Source organism: Muscardinus avellanarius, assembly GCF_963383645.1.
Source record: "Muscardinus avellanarius genome assembly, chromosome: 10".
Taxonomy (NCBI): domain Eukaryota; kingdom Metazoa; phylum Chordata; class Mammalia; order Rodentia; family Gliridae; genus Muscardinus; species Muscardinus avellanarius.
This window is the reverse complement of record NC_137796.1, coordinates 61427783-61445241: the sequence shown is the minus strand read 5'-3', so window position 1 is coordinate 61445241 and position 17459 is coordinate 61427783. Positions and strand designations below refer to the sequence as shown.

General features: G+C 49.7%; 3 protein-coding genes across 3 annotated transcripts in view; all 3 read right to left on the bottom strand.

The window, feature by feature from the left end:
* Positions 1-154, bottom strand: part of PRR12 (proline rich 12) — a gene marked incomplete at both ends in the record, with an annotated part of 46391 nt that extends 46237 nt beyond the window's left edge. Inside the window, one exon of the mRNA XM_080702374.1 lies at positions 69-154. Within this exon, the coding sequence (XP_080558500.1) occupies positions 69-154 (86 nt within the window). The remainder of the gene's footprint in view (positions 1-68) is intronic.
* Positions 155-479: 325 nt separating this feature from the next.
* Positions 480-9837, bottom strand: PRRG2 (proline rich and Gla domain 2; the record flags this gene model as incomplete). Its single annotated transcript, XM_080703679.1, has 8 exons — positions 480-604; positions 1285-1401; positions 1551-1567; positions 1724-1858; positions 3173-3314; positions 9106-9145; positions 9333-9514; positions 9753-9837. The coding sequence occupies 8 exons, from the start codon at positions 9835-9837 to the stop codon at positions 480-482; spliced, it is 843 nt and encodes a 280-aa protein (XP_080559805.1).
* Positions 9838-14375: 4538 nt separating this feature from the next.
* LOC308268218 (large ribosomal subunit protein uL23-like) lies at positions 14376-14756 on the bottom strand (the record flags this gene model as incomplete). Its single annotated transcript, XM_080703333.1, has 1 exon — positions 14376-14756. The coding sequence occupies one exon, from the start codon at positions 14754-14756 to the stop codon at positions 14376-14378; it is 381 nt and encodes a 126-aa protein (XP_080559459.1).
* Between the last annotated feature and the right edge of the window lie 2703 nt (positions 14757-17459).

The window sequence follows — 17459 nt, the reverse complement described above, 5'->3', positions numbered from 1 at the left end:
GGCCTGGCCCGGCCCGGCCCGGCCCCCACCCCTTGGCCCCTTTCTCCAGGCCACCCTCAGCTCCTTACCTAGCTTTCGCTGACCTCTCGTAACTCCATCCCGCCCCGGCGCCGAGCGGGTCCCCGAAGCCGGCGCTGGGGTAGTTCCTGTCCATGAATTGGCCGCGGTGGAAATTGGGGGGAGGGGGAGGGAGGGGGAAAGGAGGGGGCGCGCGCGCGCTCTCCTCCGCCGCCGCTCCCTCCGCTGCTTTTTTCCCCCCTTTTCTCTCTTTTTCTTTGCAGCCGCCGAAGGCCCGGGAAGGCCCCGGGCGGGGGAGGGAGGGGGCAGGGACAGAGGGGCGGGCAAGGGAGGGGGGTGCAACCGCTGAGCCAAGAAGGGGGGAAGGGGGGTTCCCCCTGGAGGAGGGAAAGGGGGGAGGAGGGACCCCGCTGTCTCCGCCTTTGCCCCGGCGCTTGCAAGAGAGAAGGGGGGTAGCGCGCTCAGGAGGGGGCGTCCCGGGCGGCCCCGGGGTGGGTGCAGGCGCTGGGTGCTCGCTCTCTCGCCGCCGCCGCCGCCGCCTCCTCCTCCTCTGCGCTCACGGTGCAGCCATCTTTGCACAAGGCGGCTGGGGAGGGGGGAGGGGAAGGGGGGCGGGCGGCGGGGTGTCTGGCTGCGCTCCGCTTCCTCCCACAATCCCGTGCAAATGCAAAAAAAAAGAGAGAGAGAGAGACGCTGAGCGACAGAGCTCTAGCAGAGCCTGGGGGTGTAGGGCGCAGCGTTTGTACAGAAAACCAGCTCCGCCGCGCGCAGATGCGCCAGGGAATGCGGTTCAGTTTCAGTTCATTAGATTTTTTTTATTTTTTACATTATTTTAGCCTTTTTTGGTTTCCTTTCCAAAGGGTTTCTATCTAGGGGAACAGCTCAACTCCGGCTCCCTGGTGGCAACACGATCCTGCCCCCAATGAGCACGCTTACAAATCTGCCCCCCACCCTTCCCCTGGGTTGGGAAGCACCCCAGTGCTCTTACGGAGAGTACACTAACTCGAGTGTGCACGGGCGGGGCTTCCTGCGAGTGCGTGCCCCGTGGCACAGGAGGGCGATAGTCGAGTCACAGCTGGCGACACACACAAGACTGGGTCTGAGTTTGCAGGCGGGCACGCGGACCCTGAAGGCGGGACTGGTCAGTCCGGGGAGCCTGGGGGCACGCGAGGGGCAGGGACCCGGACTCTGCAACACGCTGGCCCGGGACTTGCGTATATGAAATAGGCGGTAGGCCTCGGGTTGGACGACCCCTGCTCTCCCCACCCCGAAGCTCAGGTCCGGAGTCTAAGAGGCTTGGGGGCTTCCGGAATCCGTCCTGAATGGGGGGTGCGTTCGGGGAGCCCGGGCTCCGAAGCAGCTCTTCAGTGAGGCCTCCTGAGGCTACAACAGGAGGGGCACAGTAGGGAGTCAAAGAATCGGCTGTTTTCCCCCCCTCCCCCGCCACAGGACTCCGACCCGCCCTTGTCTTTTCAGCCAATCCCGGTTCCTCTGAGCATAAACCCCACCCTCCTACAGTACTCCCCACTCACAACGCTGGGCCACGCCCCTATGGACAATTGCATAGAACCCCACCCCCGGGCTCCAAGCCCTGACCCCCAGGTGCTAAGACCCAAATTCCAAGCTCCGCCCCTGAGATTAGGCCCCTCCTCCGACAGTCCCCTCCCCCTCGTTAGCCCCGCCCAGTCAGAAGCCACGCCCCTACCTTGAGTAAGGGGGTGGAGGTGCGTCGTGCACCCCTGAGGCAGCTAACGCCTGCTCATATGTGGGGAGACCAGGAGGCAGGAGTGGGGGTGGAGACAGGGGCGTTGGAGGGCTCTGAGGGCTGATGAGACCGGCCCTGAGGACAGAAAAGGTTCAGTTATGGAGGAACCTAAGGATCAAAGGATAGAGACTAGGAGATTGGTGGTAGCAGGGGGACAGAGGTTGAAGGAAGATGGACCAGAGGAAAGAAGGGTCACCTTCAGCCTAATACACAGAAAAGCCTGAAGTGACGGACAGATGCACGTGGCCAGGCACAGAAATCAACCACCACAAACATGGGCTCTCATTCAGGCACACACATGTGCTAGAGTACAGGCAGCGTAACAAGATACGGCCTTGCAGAAAGGTAGAAAGACAGACACAGAAACTCAGCAGATCCATACAGCAGGAACACAAGACAGACACCTGATCACAAATCTCCCAGATTCACCCTTTTTATTGTTTTTGTTTTTGTACTGGAGATGGAATATAGTGGAATCCTACCTCTGGCCTACACCCCCAGTCTTACTCTTTATTTGGAAACAGGTCTCACTAAATTGCAGAGAGCTTCAAGTTGCCGAGGCTGGCTGCATGCTTAAGAATTCTAACCCTAACCCTAGTCTCAGCCTCCCAAGTACTGGGATTAAAAGTGTGCGCCACTGTACTGGCTAATTTTTTTTTTTTTTGGGGGGGGGCGGGTCTGGGGATGGAACCCAGAGGCACTTGGCCTCCGAGCTACACCCCCCATCCGATTTTTTATTCTTTATTTTTGAAACAGGATCTCACTGAGTTGCGGAGGGCCTCACTAAATCGCTGAGGCTGTCCGCAAACCACGATCCTCCGGTCTCAGCCTCCCAAATACTGGGATTACAAACGTGTGCCACCACGCCCAGCTTGGTACTTTTTTTTTTTTTTTAACAGCGTCTCACGAAGTTACAGAAGGCCTTGCTAAATTGCTGAGACCACCAGTTCCACTCTTAGATAACCCATCTAAAATAACTCAGACCTGCTATACTTCTGAGACTGAGGACAAACAGACACCCTCTCAGACCCTGCTAGATAGAAGGATATGCCCAGACCACTCACAGCATCCACAAGCACCCGCTGTGACCTGTCACCATGGAAACTGACATGCCACAGATAGCCAGGCGGCCATGGTCCATGCACAGTAACAGCCTTATGTGTAGAGTGCTCATCTCACAGAAACCTGGTACCCCAAAGGCAGACAGACAGACAGCAAATGTTGACAGAACTACTATATGCTGGACAGACAGACACCACAACTAGACACAAGCAAACTGATAATATTCTCCACATGCCTGTCACTGCAGATCTTTCATCAGTGCCTTCCTGTCCCCAGTCCCTCCCTGCTCCCCTCTCCCATCCCTGCCCCTTCCTGAATCCCCCTTACTCTTGGGGAGAAGGTTGCTGGCTTTGCCCCCTGGTCTGTCGATGATGCAGATACCAAAAGGCTCCCAGACCAGCCAACACGATGAGCAGGATCCCCGAGGTCAGGCCCACAGCCAGGCCAGCTACATCCACTCGCCTACGCCCTGTGGGTAGCAGAGCCACTATTTCAAAGGCTGCCACCTACCCCAACATCCAGATTCCTTCCCCCCTGGAAGAGGTGTGGGCTATAAAGCAAGGCAGAGCTGGGGCCACCTCATATTTCTGTGACCTTAGGCAAGTTACCCACCTTTTCCTGCTCTGGAAAATGGGAATGATAAGCCCTACTCCACAGATTGAGAAAACTCAGTGAGATAAAATGCATAAATGGGCCTATAGTTCCTTCACTTGAGACTAGAAAATATGGGAGCCATATCCTCACGACAACGTAAGTCCTGTTTGGACACCAGGTAGTTCCAGCCCCCGAGAGTTCAGGGCCACTGTCTCTAAGTGGTTCATCTGTTAGGTGAGCAGTTGACACACGAGGTTTCAGGGGGGTCCCTACACTAAGCATTGCCAGATTTAGCCAATGATAACATAGGGCACCCTGTTAAATGTTAAGTTGAAATATATAAAAAAATTGTTTTTGTAGTACTAGGGATGGAACCCAGGAGCATTTTACCTCCGAGCTATACCCCCAGACCTATTTTTTATTCTTTACTTTGAAACAAGGTCTCGTTAAGTTGCAGAGGGCCTCGCTAAATGGCTGAGGCTGTCCCCCAAACAGAATACTCCTGTCTCAGCCTCCCAAATACTGGGATTACAAGCATGTGCCACTCTACCCAGATCTTATTCTTTATTTTGAGACAGGGTCTCACTAAGTTGCAGAGGGCCTCACTAAGTAGCTGAGGCTGGCCAAAAACCTGCGATCCTCCTGTCTCAGCCTCCCAGGTACTGAGATTATAAGCATGTGCCACCACACCCAACTGTTTATTTTTTTATTTTTTAACAGGGCCTCCTTAAGTTGTAGAGGGCCTCACTAAGTGGCTGAAGCTAGCTGTGAACCTGTGATCCTCCAGCCTTCCAAGTACTGGGATTTAAGTGTGTGCCACCATATCTGGCAGACCTTGTTTCAAAATAAAAAATAAAGCCAGGCGTAGAGGCACACGCTTGTAATCCCAGCATTTGGGAGGCTGAGACCAGAGGATCGTGGTTCACAGACAGCCTCAGCTACTTAGTGAGGCCCTCTGCAACTCAGTGAGACCCTTTTTCTTTTTTCTTTTTTTGGTGGTACTGGGGGTGGAACCCAGAGGCTTTCTACCTCTGGGCTATACTCCCAGAACTTTTTTATATTTTTTGGAAACAGGGTCTCACTAAGTTGCTGAGAGCCTCACTAAGTAGCTGAGGCTGGCTTCGAACCCGTGTGATCCTCCTGTCTCAGCCTCCCAAGCGTAGGGATTACAAGCGTGCGCCACCACGTCCGGCTCCCTTTTTCAAAATAAAGAATAAAAAATTGGTCAGGGAGTGTAGTTCAAAGGTCGAATTCCCCTGTGTTCCATCCCCAGACCCACAAAAATAAATAAATAAATAAATAAATAAATAAATAAATAATAAAATAGGAGCCCGGCATGGTGGTGCACGCTTATAATCCCAGCATTTGGGAGGTGTGAGAGAGGAGGATCATGGTTCACAGACAGCCTCAGCTACTACTTAGGCCCTTTGGAACTCAATGAGACCCGGTTTCAAAATAAAGAATAAAAAATAGGGCTGAGGTTGTAGTTTGAGGTAAAATGTCCCTGGGTTCCATCCCCAGTACCACAAAAATAAAATAGGGGTAGGGTTATAGCTCAGAGGCAAAATGTCCCTGGATTCAACCCCAATACCAAACACATAAAAGAGAAAAAACTAAAGATGGGTGTGCTGGCACATGCTTGTAATCCCCGAGCTTGGGAGGCTGAGACAGGAGGATCACACAGGTTCAAAGCCAGCCTCACCTACTTAGTGAGGCTCTCAGCAACTTAGTGAGACCCTGTTTCCAAATAAAATATAAAAATAAGTCTAGGATTATAGCCTGGAGGTAGAAAGCCTCTGGGTTCTACCCCAGTACAACAATAAATAAAATAAAATAGAAAAAAAAATTTTTTTTATTGTAGCCAAGTGTGGTAACTCATGCCTGTAATCTCAGTACTGCTGAGGCTGAGAACACAAGTTTGAGGCCAACCTCTGCAATTTTATGAGGCCCTGAGCAACTTAGACTCTGACTCAAAATAAAAGGTAGGGTTGGAGTATAGCTCGGAGATATAATGCCCCTGTATTCAGTCCCCAACACTAAAAAATAAATAAGACATAGCCGGGCGTGGTGGCGCACGCTTGTAATCCCTGCGCTTGGGAGGCTGAGACAGGAGGATCGCACAGGTTCGAAGCCAGCCTCAGCTACTTAGTGAGGCTCTCAGCAACCTAGTGAGACCCTGTTTCCGAATAAAATATAAAAGAGGCCTGGGAGTATAGCCCGGAGGCAGAAAGCCTCTGGGTTCCACCCCTAGTACCACCAAAATAAATAAATAAATAAATAAGACACACCAAAACTATCAGGGATAGGGGTAGTTCAAAGGTAGAATACCCCTGCTTTCAATACCCCCCCCATAAAAGAAAAATTAGCCGGGTGTGATGCCACACACTTGTAATTCCAGCATTTGGGAGGCTGAGACAGGAGGATCACTGTTCCCAGACAGCCTCAGCTATTTAGTGAGGCTTTGCAACTCAGTGATACCCTATTTCAAAATAAAGACTAAAAAATAGCTCAGAGGTAGAATGCCTCTGGGTTCCAACACCAGTACCGCCAAAAAAAAAAAAAAAAAAAAAAAAAAAATATATATATATATATATATATATATATATATATATACACACACATATATATATCTCAAATATTTTGTATCTCTTTGTGTGTATATGTGATGTGATTCTAAACCCAGGGCATTCTACCCCTAAGCTACACTCTCAGGCCTATTTTATTATTTATTTATTTATTTTAGTACTGGGGATTGAACTCAGGGGCATTCTACTCCCAATCTACACCCCCAGCCCCCTTCTTTTTGGTGGTACTGGGGTTCCTGGAAGCCCTTCTACCTCCGGGCTACACTCCCAGACCTATTTTTTTTTATATTTTTATTTAGAAACAGGGTCTCCTAAGCCAGTGCACGCGGCTGGCTTCGAACCTGCGCGATCCTCCTGTCTCCGCCTCCCAAGCGCGGGGATTACAAGCGTGTGCCACCACGCCCGGCATCAGCCCCCTTTTTTTAAATTTGCAGTACTGGGGGGGAGGTATTCTACCTCCCAGCTATATTCCTAGCCCTATTTCTTATTCTTTATTTTATTTTATTTATTTATTTATTTATTTTCGGTGGTACTGGGGTTCCTGGAAGCCCTTCTACCTACGGGCTACACTCCCAGACCTATTTTTTACATTTTTACTTGGAAACAGGGTCTCCTAAGCCAGCACGCACGGCTGGCTTCGAACCTGCGTGATCCTCCTGTCTCTGCCTCCCAAGCGCGGGGATTACAAGCGTGCGCCACCACGCCCGGCTATTCTTTATTTTAAACAGGGTCTCACTGAACTGCAAAGGGACTCGCTAAGTAGCTGAGGCTGGCTGCAAACAGTGATCCTCCTGTCTCAGCCTCCAAAGTACTGGGATTACAGGCGTGAAAAACCACACCTGGCTTATTTTTTATTTTCAGTGTATCATGAAGTTGCTTAGACTGGCCTTGAATCTGTAATTCTGTTTCCACCTCCCAGGTCCTAGGATTATCAAATTTAGTGGTTTTTTTTTTTTTTTTTTTTTTTTTTTTGCGGTACTAGGAATGGAACCCAGGGGCATTCTACCTCGAGCTATACCCCAGCCCTATTTTTTATTCTTTATTTTGAAATAGGGTCTCACTGAGTTGTAGAGGGCCTCACTAAGTAGCTGAGGCTGTCCACAAACTGCGATCCCCCTCTCTCAGCCTTCCAAATGCTGGGATTACGAGCATGCACCACCAACTGGCATGATGGCACAGACTTGTAATCTCAGGAGGATCGCAGTTCGCTGACAGCCTCAGCTAGTATTGAGGCCCTCTGCAATTCAGTGAGACCCTGTTTCAAAATAAAGAATAAAAAAAAATAGGGCTGGGGGTGTCGCTCGGAGGTCGAGTGTCCCATGGTTCCACCCCCAGTACTAGAAAAATAAATAAATAAATAAATAAATAAAGCCAGGCATGGTGGCAGAAGCTTATAATCCCAGCATTTGGGAGGCTGAGACAGGAGGATCGCTGTTCAAAGACAGCTTCCGCTACTACTTAGTGAGGCCCTTTGCAACTCAGTGAGACTCTGTTTCAAAATAAAGAATTAAAAATATAGCTGGGGCCGGGCGTGGTGGTGTACGCTTGTAATCCCTGTGCTTGGGAGGAAGAAACAGGAGGATCACACTGGTTCAAAGCCAGCCTTGCTGGCTTAAGAGACCCTGTTTCCAATTAAAAAATATAAAATGGGACTGGGAGTTGTAGCCCAGAGGTAGAAGGGTTTCCAGGATCCCCAGTACCACCAAAAAAAAAAAAAAAATTATATATATATATATATATATATATATATATATATATATATATATATATATATATATGGCTGGGGATGTAGCTCAAAGGTAGAATGCCCCTGGGTTCCATCCCTGGTACTGCAAAATAAATAAATAAAATAAATAAATAAATAAATAAATTTAACTGTTGAAGGGGACAGGGAGGAAGGTGAGGAGTCTGTATTTGGTAACTTCATTTCACCCACTCTGGAATGCAACCCCTTTGCCACCCAGGCCTCAACCCCAAAGGAGGAGCAAACGCCATCGGAAAGCTTCTGAATTTACCAGGCTAGGAAAAATTTACTTAACAGTTGAGGAATTTAGGGAACCCCTCCCCCGCTCAAACAATGATGTGTCTAGAACTTACAAAGACCTGTGCAGTCCCTTTTAGCAATCCAAGATGCACAGGGAGATGGCCTTTGTGAGGGCCTCCTTTGGCACAGGTATGGGGTGCCCCTCAAACAGTAAACTCCCAGCTCTTTAGTCTCCTTAGGAAACCATCCAATGAGAAGACAGCTCCTTCCAGTTTAGTTTTGTTTTCAGGTAGCTTCAAGGAACCATTAGGCCTCACTAGGCCTGTAGCAGAGGAGCTACCTCCCCTAGCAACCAGGCTCCACTGTGAAGTCTCTAGCCCAGACCTAGGGCTTGTTGCTAAGGTGCATTCGCCCCTAGCAACCAGGCCATGAGGGGGTGGAGCATCTGGTACCCAGAGGGGGGTCCTCCAGTGGGCAGGATGCCTTGGGTCCTCCAGCTAGGTGCAGTTGCTAGGGAGAAGGCCTCCTTAGCAACCAGGCAGCTGAGTCTGGGATGGGGCTATGGGGGAGGGGAAGCCAGCCAGGTATTCAGGCTTCCTCAGCCTGGCCTGGCCTGACCATGCCCCGTTGCTAAGGAGCAGCCCCCACTTAACAACAAGCCTGTGGCCAAGATGGGGCCTCAGAATTCAGAGGAGGGGCTGGAGGTGGGTAGACTGGACAGGTGAGAATGGCCAGGTTTCCTGTCCCTGCCCCTGTTGCTAAGGAGCAGCTTCCCTAGCAACCAAGATGTCCCGAAGGGGCTGGGGCTCTGGACTCTAAAGAAAGGCTTAGGTGGGCTTGTCCCTCTGAGGGGACCTAGGGCTATAACCCTTCCCTCCACTGGCACTGGGGACTCGAGGCCTCCCCTGAATGCTAATGTGCTACGGTTGGTTTCTCAGGGGTTTTGGTTTCAAGGGAAAGATCTCTTTAAGGATCATTTTCAGGAGGCGTGGAAGGGGGTACAGATGATTCTTGTGCCTAATTTGGGTTGGGGGCCATTGGTTCAGTCTCCACACAAAGGGGCTGCCTGGGTTAAGAGGGCTTTAGCCCTCACTCACCTCCTTTGCCATTGTAGACGTAGTTCTCCCAAAAGCGCTCCTTGAGGGGTCAAAATGGAAGAGAAGGAGGGAAGGCAGCAATTCAACTAGGAAACTCATGGGCTCCCGAAATCAGTCCACCCTGATTTCTGAGACCCCAGGGAAGAGGGAGTTGAGGGTCAGGAATCCCGGCCCCAGAGAGTAGAGAAGACAGAAGGCCCCACACTCCAGGGTCCCCAGGTCCTCACCGTCAGAGTGTTGTTTTCAAAATACTCCCTGGCCTCTTCCCAAGAACATTTTTCCTCAAGACATTCCCGCTCCAGGTTCCCTGGTGTGAACAGCTCCAAGTCCCAATGATTGGCTCGTGGACTCCTCCTGCGGCTGCCCAGAAAACTCTGGGCCTCTGGGGGGCCCAAGAAGACTTCTGGTTCTAAAGATATGACAGTCAGAAAAATAGAAGCTTCACCGGGCTGAGGACAAAAGGGGATGGAAAGCTATGAGATCCTGGGGGAGGAGAGTCTGGAAAAACAGACTCCTGGGTCTGAGAGAGGAGAAGTTGGGGTCTGGGCTCCTGGGTGAAGGAAAACAGGACTAGAGTCAGAGGTAGAAGGGGAGGCGGAGGCGGAGGCCAAGCCTCTGAAAATGAGTTCTTTCCCCCAAACACTCACCTTGGTCTTGCTCCCCACTGGGTGAGGTGTCTAAGCAGGTGGTCCATCCCAAATAGAGCAGCATTAGGGAAGGGTGACCCTTCATACTTTGTAGGTACCTGGAACCGGGCACAGTATGGCTGACGAGTGTCACAGCCCATCAGGAATGAGGCAAGATCTCCTTGCCTGGAATGCTCATAAATGAAAATAAGAGCTGGCACTGAGCCCATATTCTGTGCCAGACACTGAGATCTAGATCCACTCATTTTAATTTTCACAGCAGTCCTCTTATTATCCCCATTTTATAGGTGAGGAAGTGAAGGCACAGAGAAGTAAAATAACTTGCCCATAGTCATACCAAGTTATAGTCATATGGTTTGCAAATATCAGAGCCAGTACTGGCGGGGAAGTATAGTGTTCCTCCAGAGATGAGCACAGTAGTGGGGAGCTAACTCCTCCTCCAACACCCAACACAGGTGCTCAGAAACAGGCCCATTGGGGATCAGGACTCCTTCCTTCTTGGCAATTTCAACCTACACCTCTCTGCCCATTGTCACATCTCCTCAAGGAGATCAAAGATTACAGGAGAGGCAGGGTCTTGGGTCAGAGGGTATGAATGTGTAGGGGCTCTGGGTTGCTGGGCCTAGGTTCCAACCTTCTGGGTCTCAGAGGGGTGGGGATATTCACTTACCTTCTCAGACCTGTGAACACTGCCCCTCCTCCTTAATCAGGATCTCCTAAGCCAGATGCAGCCAGCTGTGAAGGGGGTAGGGAAGGGGGGGAGGGAGGGAGGAGGAGTGCCGGACTCTTAGTATCCAGGCCCGATCTTGGTTTCAGGCAGAGGGGCGGGGCTTGCGATTACCTGCCCTGGGCGGGACTCAGGTAGGGACAAAGTATTTAAAGGGACTTTAGGATTAAGGGCCTGAGGGTCAGAGCTGCTAAGAGAAGCCAGGTCTCTAACACCCTGGGGGCACTTAAAGGACTAAGTTTGTGTCTCTTCCTCCTCCCTCACTCCTCCTCCTCCCTCACACCCCGTCCTCCCAGGTCTGGCTGCCCCCTGGGAACTTGCCTGTCCAAGCCAGGGAAATAAATGCCTGATATCTAGGAATTGGAAGAAACGGTATGCCTAGGTTCTTGGAACAGCTGGGCGGTGCCGTAGTAAATCCCTGTTCTCTTTCCCTAAGAGTGACTGGAACGGCTTTGACTTACGATTTCTCTATTGCTGTATCTATGAAATGGGACTGGAGTTCTCACTTGTGAATTGTCTTTTTTAAAATGCAGCATAAAAATGAATATTTGGGGAAGCGGGCATCCCAAGCCCTAGAGGAAGCGACCACTCCTTAAACTCGTACGTGAAGAGACTCAAATCCTAGGAATCAAATAAGAAATCGTCTGCCTTGGGAAATGCCTAGTACATACTAAGCGCTCCCCGTATTCACGCCAGTTTCGCTAACCGGAACCTTAGGGTTGACACTTACGTTTCCGGAGGGAGGAAAAGAAGAAGAAAGGACTTACCAAACCAGGGTAGGCACTTCGCAACTAGGGGCACATCTACTTCCGTTCTACTGCCGGGCGGAAGTAGGTGGAGCGTAGAGGGAAAACAGTACTCTTTTCCGGTGTAGAGGCACAGTTGAAGCGACGAGGGAGCGAGGGGTCATTTCTGAGGTGAGTACCAGGTGGTGGGGGGGTAGTGCTGTTGAAGTTCTTTCCCGCGGGATAGAGCTGTGGGTCTTTAGGGAGATGACGGTATGATTTCGGGTTCACGACTCCCTGTCAATCATTAATGGAGTTCTCTGGGCGCCCCCAAGTTTCAGTGTCGAACTACATCTCCCAGCATGCCCTGGAAGTAGCCAACACCTCGCCGGACTGTGCTCAGGATTGTGCAGTTAGGTGGTAGATGGAGATGGGCCGAGGATCCCATTGGAAGGAAGGAAGTAGACTCCCTGGGATCTAAGAAGTAGGAATTGAGAAAGGAGGACTCCGATCCTAGCCTTAGTTTCCTACACTGACCTTCCCACACCGAGCGGAGGAGGGCGGGCGGGCAGAAGTGGATTGTGCAGGTACCTTCTTTGCACCCTTTTGACAGCGCCTTTCTGGTTTGTTGTAGGATGTATTTCTTTCTTTCTTTCTTTTTGTGGTACTGGAGGCGGAACCCAGGGGCTTTTCTACCTCCGGGCTATACTCCCAGACCTTTTTTTATACTTTATTTCGAAACAGGGTCTCACTAAGTTGCTGAGAGCCCCCCTAAGTAGCTGAGGCTGGCTTCGAATCCGTGCAATCCTCCTGCCTCAGCCTCCCAAGCGCGGGGATTACAAGCGTGCACCACCACACCCGGCTTTTAATGTCGTACTATGAAAATGTTCAAGCTTATATAAAAGTGAGAGAGTAGAGCTGAGCGTGGTAGTGCATTCCTTTAATCCCAGTACATGGGTGGGTGAGACAGGAGGACTGCAGGTTCAAGGTCAGCCTTAGCAATTTAGCAAGACCCTCAGCAACTTAGAGGAACCTTGATTCGAGCTGGGCATGGGCGTGCACACTAGTAATCCAAGTACTTAGGAGGCTGAGACAGGAGGATCTCTGGTCAGAAACCAGCGTTGGCAACTTGGCCAGGCCCTCTACAATTTAGAGAAATCCTGTTTCCAAATAAGAAATAAAATTGGGCTGGGGTGTAGCTCAAAAGTAGAATGCACCTGAGTTTCATCCCCAGTAACACACACACATACACAAAAGTGTCATCGAGAGTGGTGCAAGCACAATTTCAAAATAAAAAAATAAAAAAGGAGCTGGGCACAGGGCATGGTGGCTCACACTTGTAATCCCAGCATTTGAGAGACTGAGGAAGATTGCGGTTCAAAGACAGCCTCAGCTCTTACTTAGTGAGGCACTTTGCAACTCAGTGAGAGCCTGTTTCAAAATAAAGAATAAAGCAGGGCGTGGTGGCGCACGCTTGTAATCCCCGCGCTTGGGAGGCAGAGACAGGAGGATCGCACAGGTTCAGAGCCAGCCGCGCGCACTGGCTTAGGAGACCCTGTTTCCAAAAAAAAATGTAAAAATAGGTCTGGGAGTGTAGCCCGGAGGTAGAAGGGCTTCCAGGAACCCCAGTACCACCACCAAAAAATAAAAAATAAAAAAATAAAAATAGGGCTGGGGGTGTAGCTGGGAGGTAGAATACCTTGGGTTCCATTCCTAGTAACACACACACACACACACACACACACACACACACACACACATAGGAGCTGGGCATGATGGTACACGCTATTTCAAATAAAAAAATAAAAACTAGGGAGCCAGGCATGGTGGTGCACGCTTGTAATCCCAATACTTGGGAGGCTGAGACAGGAGTCCTGGTTCGCAGCCAGGCTCAGATACTTAGTAAGACCCTCTGCCACTTAATGAGACCTCATTTCAAAATAAAAAGTAAAATAGGTCTGGGGTAGAGCTCAGAGGCATAATGCCCCTGGATTCAATCCCCAGTACTGGGGGGAAAAATGGAGGGCTGGGAATATATCTTGGAGGTAGAATGCCTGTGAGATCAACCCCTAGTATCACAAGAAGGTTGGGAGGAGAACCTGGGAAGGTAGTCATGAAGACCTGATATATTCAGAGAAATAAAGTGCTTCCAACAGGACATGATACACAAGTGCTTGAAGGATATGATGATTATTTTCTATTATTTTTGTGGTACTGGGGATAGAACCCAAGGGCATTCTACCCCCAGCCACATTGTATTTGTTTATTTATATTTTGGTATTGAAGATTTTTTTTTATGGTACTGGGGATGGAACCCAGGAGCATTCTATACCCAGGCCACATCCCTAGCCCTATTTTTTATTCTTTCTTTTGAAACAGGGTCTCACTTAGTTGCAAAGAGCCTCACTAAGTAGCTGAGGCTGTCCTCGAACTGCAGTCCTCCTGTCTCAGCCTCTCAAATGCAGGGATTACAAGCGTGCACCACCACTCCTGGCTCCCCAGGTTTTATTTTTTTAATTTGAAACAGGGTCTCACTAAGTTGCAGTGGGCCTCACAAGTAGCTGAGAGGCTGGCCATGAACCTGCGATCCTCCGGACTCAGCCTCCCAAGTACTGGGATAGCAAGCGTGCACCACCACACCCAGCTTTATTCATTCATTTTAAATAGGGTTTCACTAGGTTGCTAAGAGTCTCCCTATATTGATTAGGCTGCAATCCTGTCTCAGCCTACCAAGTACTGGAATTACTGGTATGTGCCATCATACCCAGCTGGTCTGTAGCAATTCTTTTTTTTTTTTTAACATAGTGAAAAACCATATATTTTGGGTTTTTTTTGTTTGTTTGTTTGTTTGTTTTTTGGTGGTACTGGGGTTCCTGGAAGCCCTTCTACCTCCGGGCTACACTCCCAGACCTATTTTTACATTTTTATTTGGAAACAGGGTCTCCTAAGCCAGCGCGCGCGGCTGGCTTCGAACCTGCGCGATCCTCCTGTCTCTGCCTCCCAAGCGCGGGGATTACAAGCGTGCGCCACCACGCCCGGCCCGAAAAACCATATATTTTGAATTAGCCGGCTGGACTCTGTTTAGATGATTCTGATTTTTTTTGGCCACACTCAAAGCATCATAATCAGGAGCCAGTCGAACATACACCTTCTTCTCTCCATCAGGCCTGTTCAGGCTTTGACCTCGGCGACATCAATGTCATGGAGCTTCTCCACAGCCTGTCTGATCTGGTGCTTGTCGGCCTTAACATCCACAATAAACACAAGTGTGTTGTTGTCTTCTCTCTTCTTCATGGCTGACTCAGTGGTCAGGGGGGACTTGATGATGGCACAGTGGTCAAGCTTGTTTCTCCTGGGGGTGCTCTTCCGGGGGTATTTGGGCTGCCTCCAGAGCCGCAGTGTCTTGGGCCTCCGAAAGGTTGGTGATGTGCGGATCTTCTTCTTTTTGTGGCTATGAACACCTTTCAACACTGCCTTCTTGGCCTTCAAAGCCTTTGCCTTGGCTTCAGCTTTCGCAGGGGCAGGAGCTTCCTTCTTCGCCTTCAGCGCCATCTTGTTAAAAAGGGTCCTGTAGCAATTCTTTAGGTTCTCAAAAGACTTCTGACCTTACCAGAAGGTTAGGAACCACTGATGTGATTCAGGATTCATACAAACCAACTGAAGAAAAAGACAGTTGGGAGATAATCAGGGCAATTTGAACACCAGCTGGACAAGAAATGATGTTAAGGAGTGTGTGTGTGTGTGTGTGTGTGTGTGTGTGTGTGTGTGTGTGTATTTTACTGAAGATTGAACACTCAGGGACAATTCTGCCTCTGAGCTATATCCACAGCCTTATTTATTTATTTATTTATTGCAGGTCTGGGGATGGAACCCAGGGGCATTCGACCTCTGAGCTATACCCTCTGCCCTATTTTTTATTTCTTTATTTTGAAACAGGGTCTTACTAAGTTTCCAAGAAGCTCACTAAGTAGCTGAGGCTGGCTTCGAACAGGTGCAATCCTCCTATCTCAGCCTCCCAAAGCACTGGGATTACAAGTGTATGCCACCACGCCCGGCTTTTATTTTTTTATTTTTTGCAGTACTAGGGATGGAACTCAGGGGCATTCTACCTCCGAGCTACACCCCCAGCCCTATTTTTTATTCTTTATTTTGAAACAGGGTTTCACTGAGTTGCATAAGGCTTCACTAAGTAGCTGAGGCTGTCTGCGAACCGCAATCCTCCTGTCTCAGCCTCCCAAATTCTGGGATTTCAGGTGTGCGCCACCACTCCTGTCTCCGGCTTTTATTTTTTATTTTGAAACAGGATCTTGGTTGGTTGTTGAGAGCCTCATTACATTGCTGAAGCTGTCCTGAAACCTGCAATCCTCCCATCTCAGCCTCCTAAATACTAGGATTGGAGCCGGGTGTACCACCACGCCCGGCTATTTTTATGATTGATTGATTGATTGATTGATTTGGGGTACTGGGGATGCAACCCAGGGGCATTCTATCTCTGAACTCTGGTTTTTTGTTTTGTTTTGTTTTTGTGGTTTTTTGTTTTTTTTTTTCCTTGTGTGGTAATGGGGGTGGAACCCAGGGGCTTTCTACCTCTGGGCTATATTCCCAGACCTGTTTTATATTTTATTTGGAAACAGGGTCTCAGTGAGTTGCCGAGAGCCTCACTAAGTAGCTGAGGCTGGCTTCGAATCCATGTGATCCTCCTGTCTCAGCTTCCCAAGTGCTGGGATTACAAGCATGCGCCACCATGCCCGGCTGTTTATTTATTTTTTTTATTTCTTTTTCTGAAATAGGCTCTCACTAAATTGCAGAGGGCCTCACTAAGTAGCTGAGGCTGTCCGCGAACCACGATCCTCCTGTCCCTGCCTCCCAAATGCTGAGATTACAAGCAAGTACCACCACACCCGGCTTTTTATGTTTTTGTATTGAAACAGCTAAGTTGCCAAGGGTCTCACTAAGTTGCTGAGGTTGTCTTCAAACCTGCAATCCTCTTGTCTCAGCCTCCCAAGTACTAGGATTACAAGCATGCACCCCCATGCCCAGCCAAATCATGTTTTCAGACTATGGAAAAAGATCTGTGGACCCTTGAAAATATTTTAGGAACCCCTGAGGTCCCTGGACCTTACTTTGAGAGCCACTGCCCTAGGCAAATGGCTTTCTTCCTAAGCCTCAGGTAGCGCATCAGCAAAGTGGACATGTCGATGGGGCAGGCACCAGCAGGTGGCTGAGGCTGGACAATTGATGACATCAGGGTCCCTCTATAGCTGTCCTTCCCCTCATTCTTGGCCACAAGACACCCTGTTAGCTTGTCTCTGGGAAAGCAGAGGCGCCTCATGCCAAATACCACAGAGGATCGTGGCAGTTGACAACTAAGAATAGAGTGGGGAATTTGTCCATGAGGTCAACACGACCTTCATGAGTGGCAGTTGGGGGGGCCGGGGCGGAAGCTGGGGGGCCAGGGCAGGGGAGCAGGTGGCACATGAGCAAGGGGAAGCAGCAGGTGCTGGAGAGCTGTGGGGGCTGGGAAGGTCAGAGGAGAGCCCTGGTAGCTGGAGGGGCCAGCAGTCAAGTTGGGGGTTTACCAGGGTCAGTTCTACAAGTGACACTGGCCGCCTTGGCCTGTGGACAAGAAGGGGCAGGAGGAGACTTTCTAGGCAATAGAGATGTTCTGTGTCTTGATTGGCGTGGGGGTAGGAGATAACATTTGTCATACAAACATCTGACTGTAAAGGCCTGTGCATTTAGTCCATGTAAATAAATCTAAAACTAAAAATGGGCTTCTGAGTAGAAGATGCCAGTAGGGGGAGAGAGTGCTCTAGTGCTGAGAGATTGATTTCAAGTTTTGAAAGAGAAAGATTAGTTTTTGAAGCAACCAGAAGGGGGCGATAAATAGGGAGCTGTCCTTCACCCTCCTGGACTTACTTGGCTCTGCTCTGCTTCTGACCTGACTGGTAGCCAGAGAGCAGGAGAGGTCTTTGCTGAGCGCCCCTGTGTACGTGCCCCTTGGAACATGGTGGCATTTGCCCTCACAGCACTCCAGTTCTCAGAACTAGACCCCATATTTGTCCCCCCTTTTTTGGTACTACTGAAGATTGAACCCAGTGTATTCTACCTTTGAGTTACACCCCCAGCCTTTTTTATTTTCCTTTTTTTTTTTTTTTTTTTGCGGGTTTGGGGATGAATCCAGGGGCATTCGACCTCTGAGCTACACCCTCTGCCTGATTTTTTATTCTTTTTTTTTTTTTTTTTTTTTTTGGT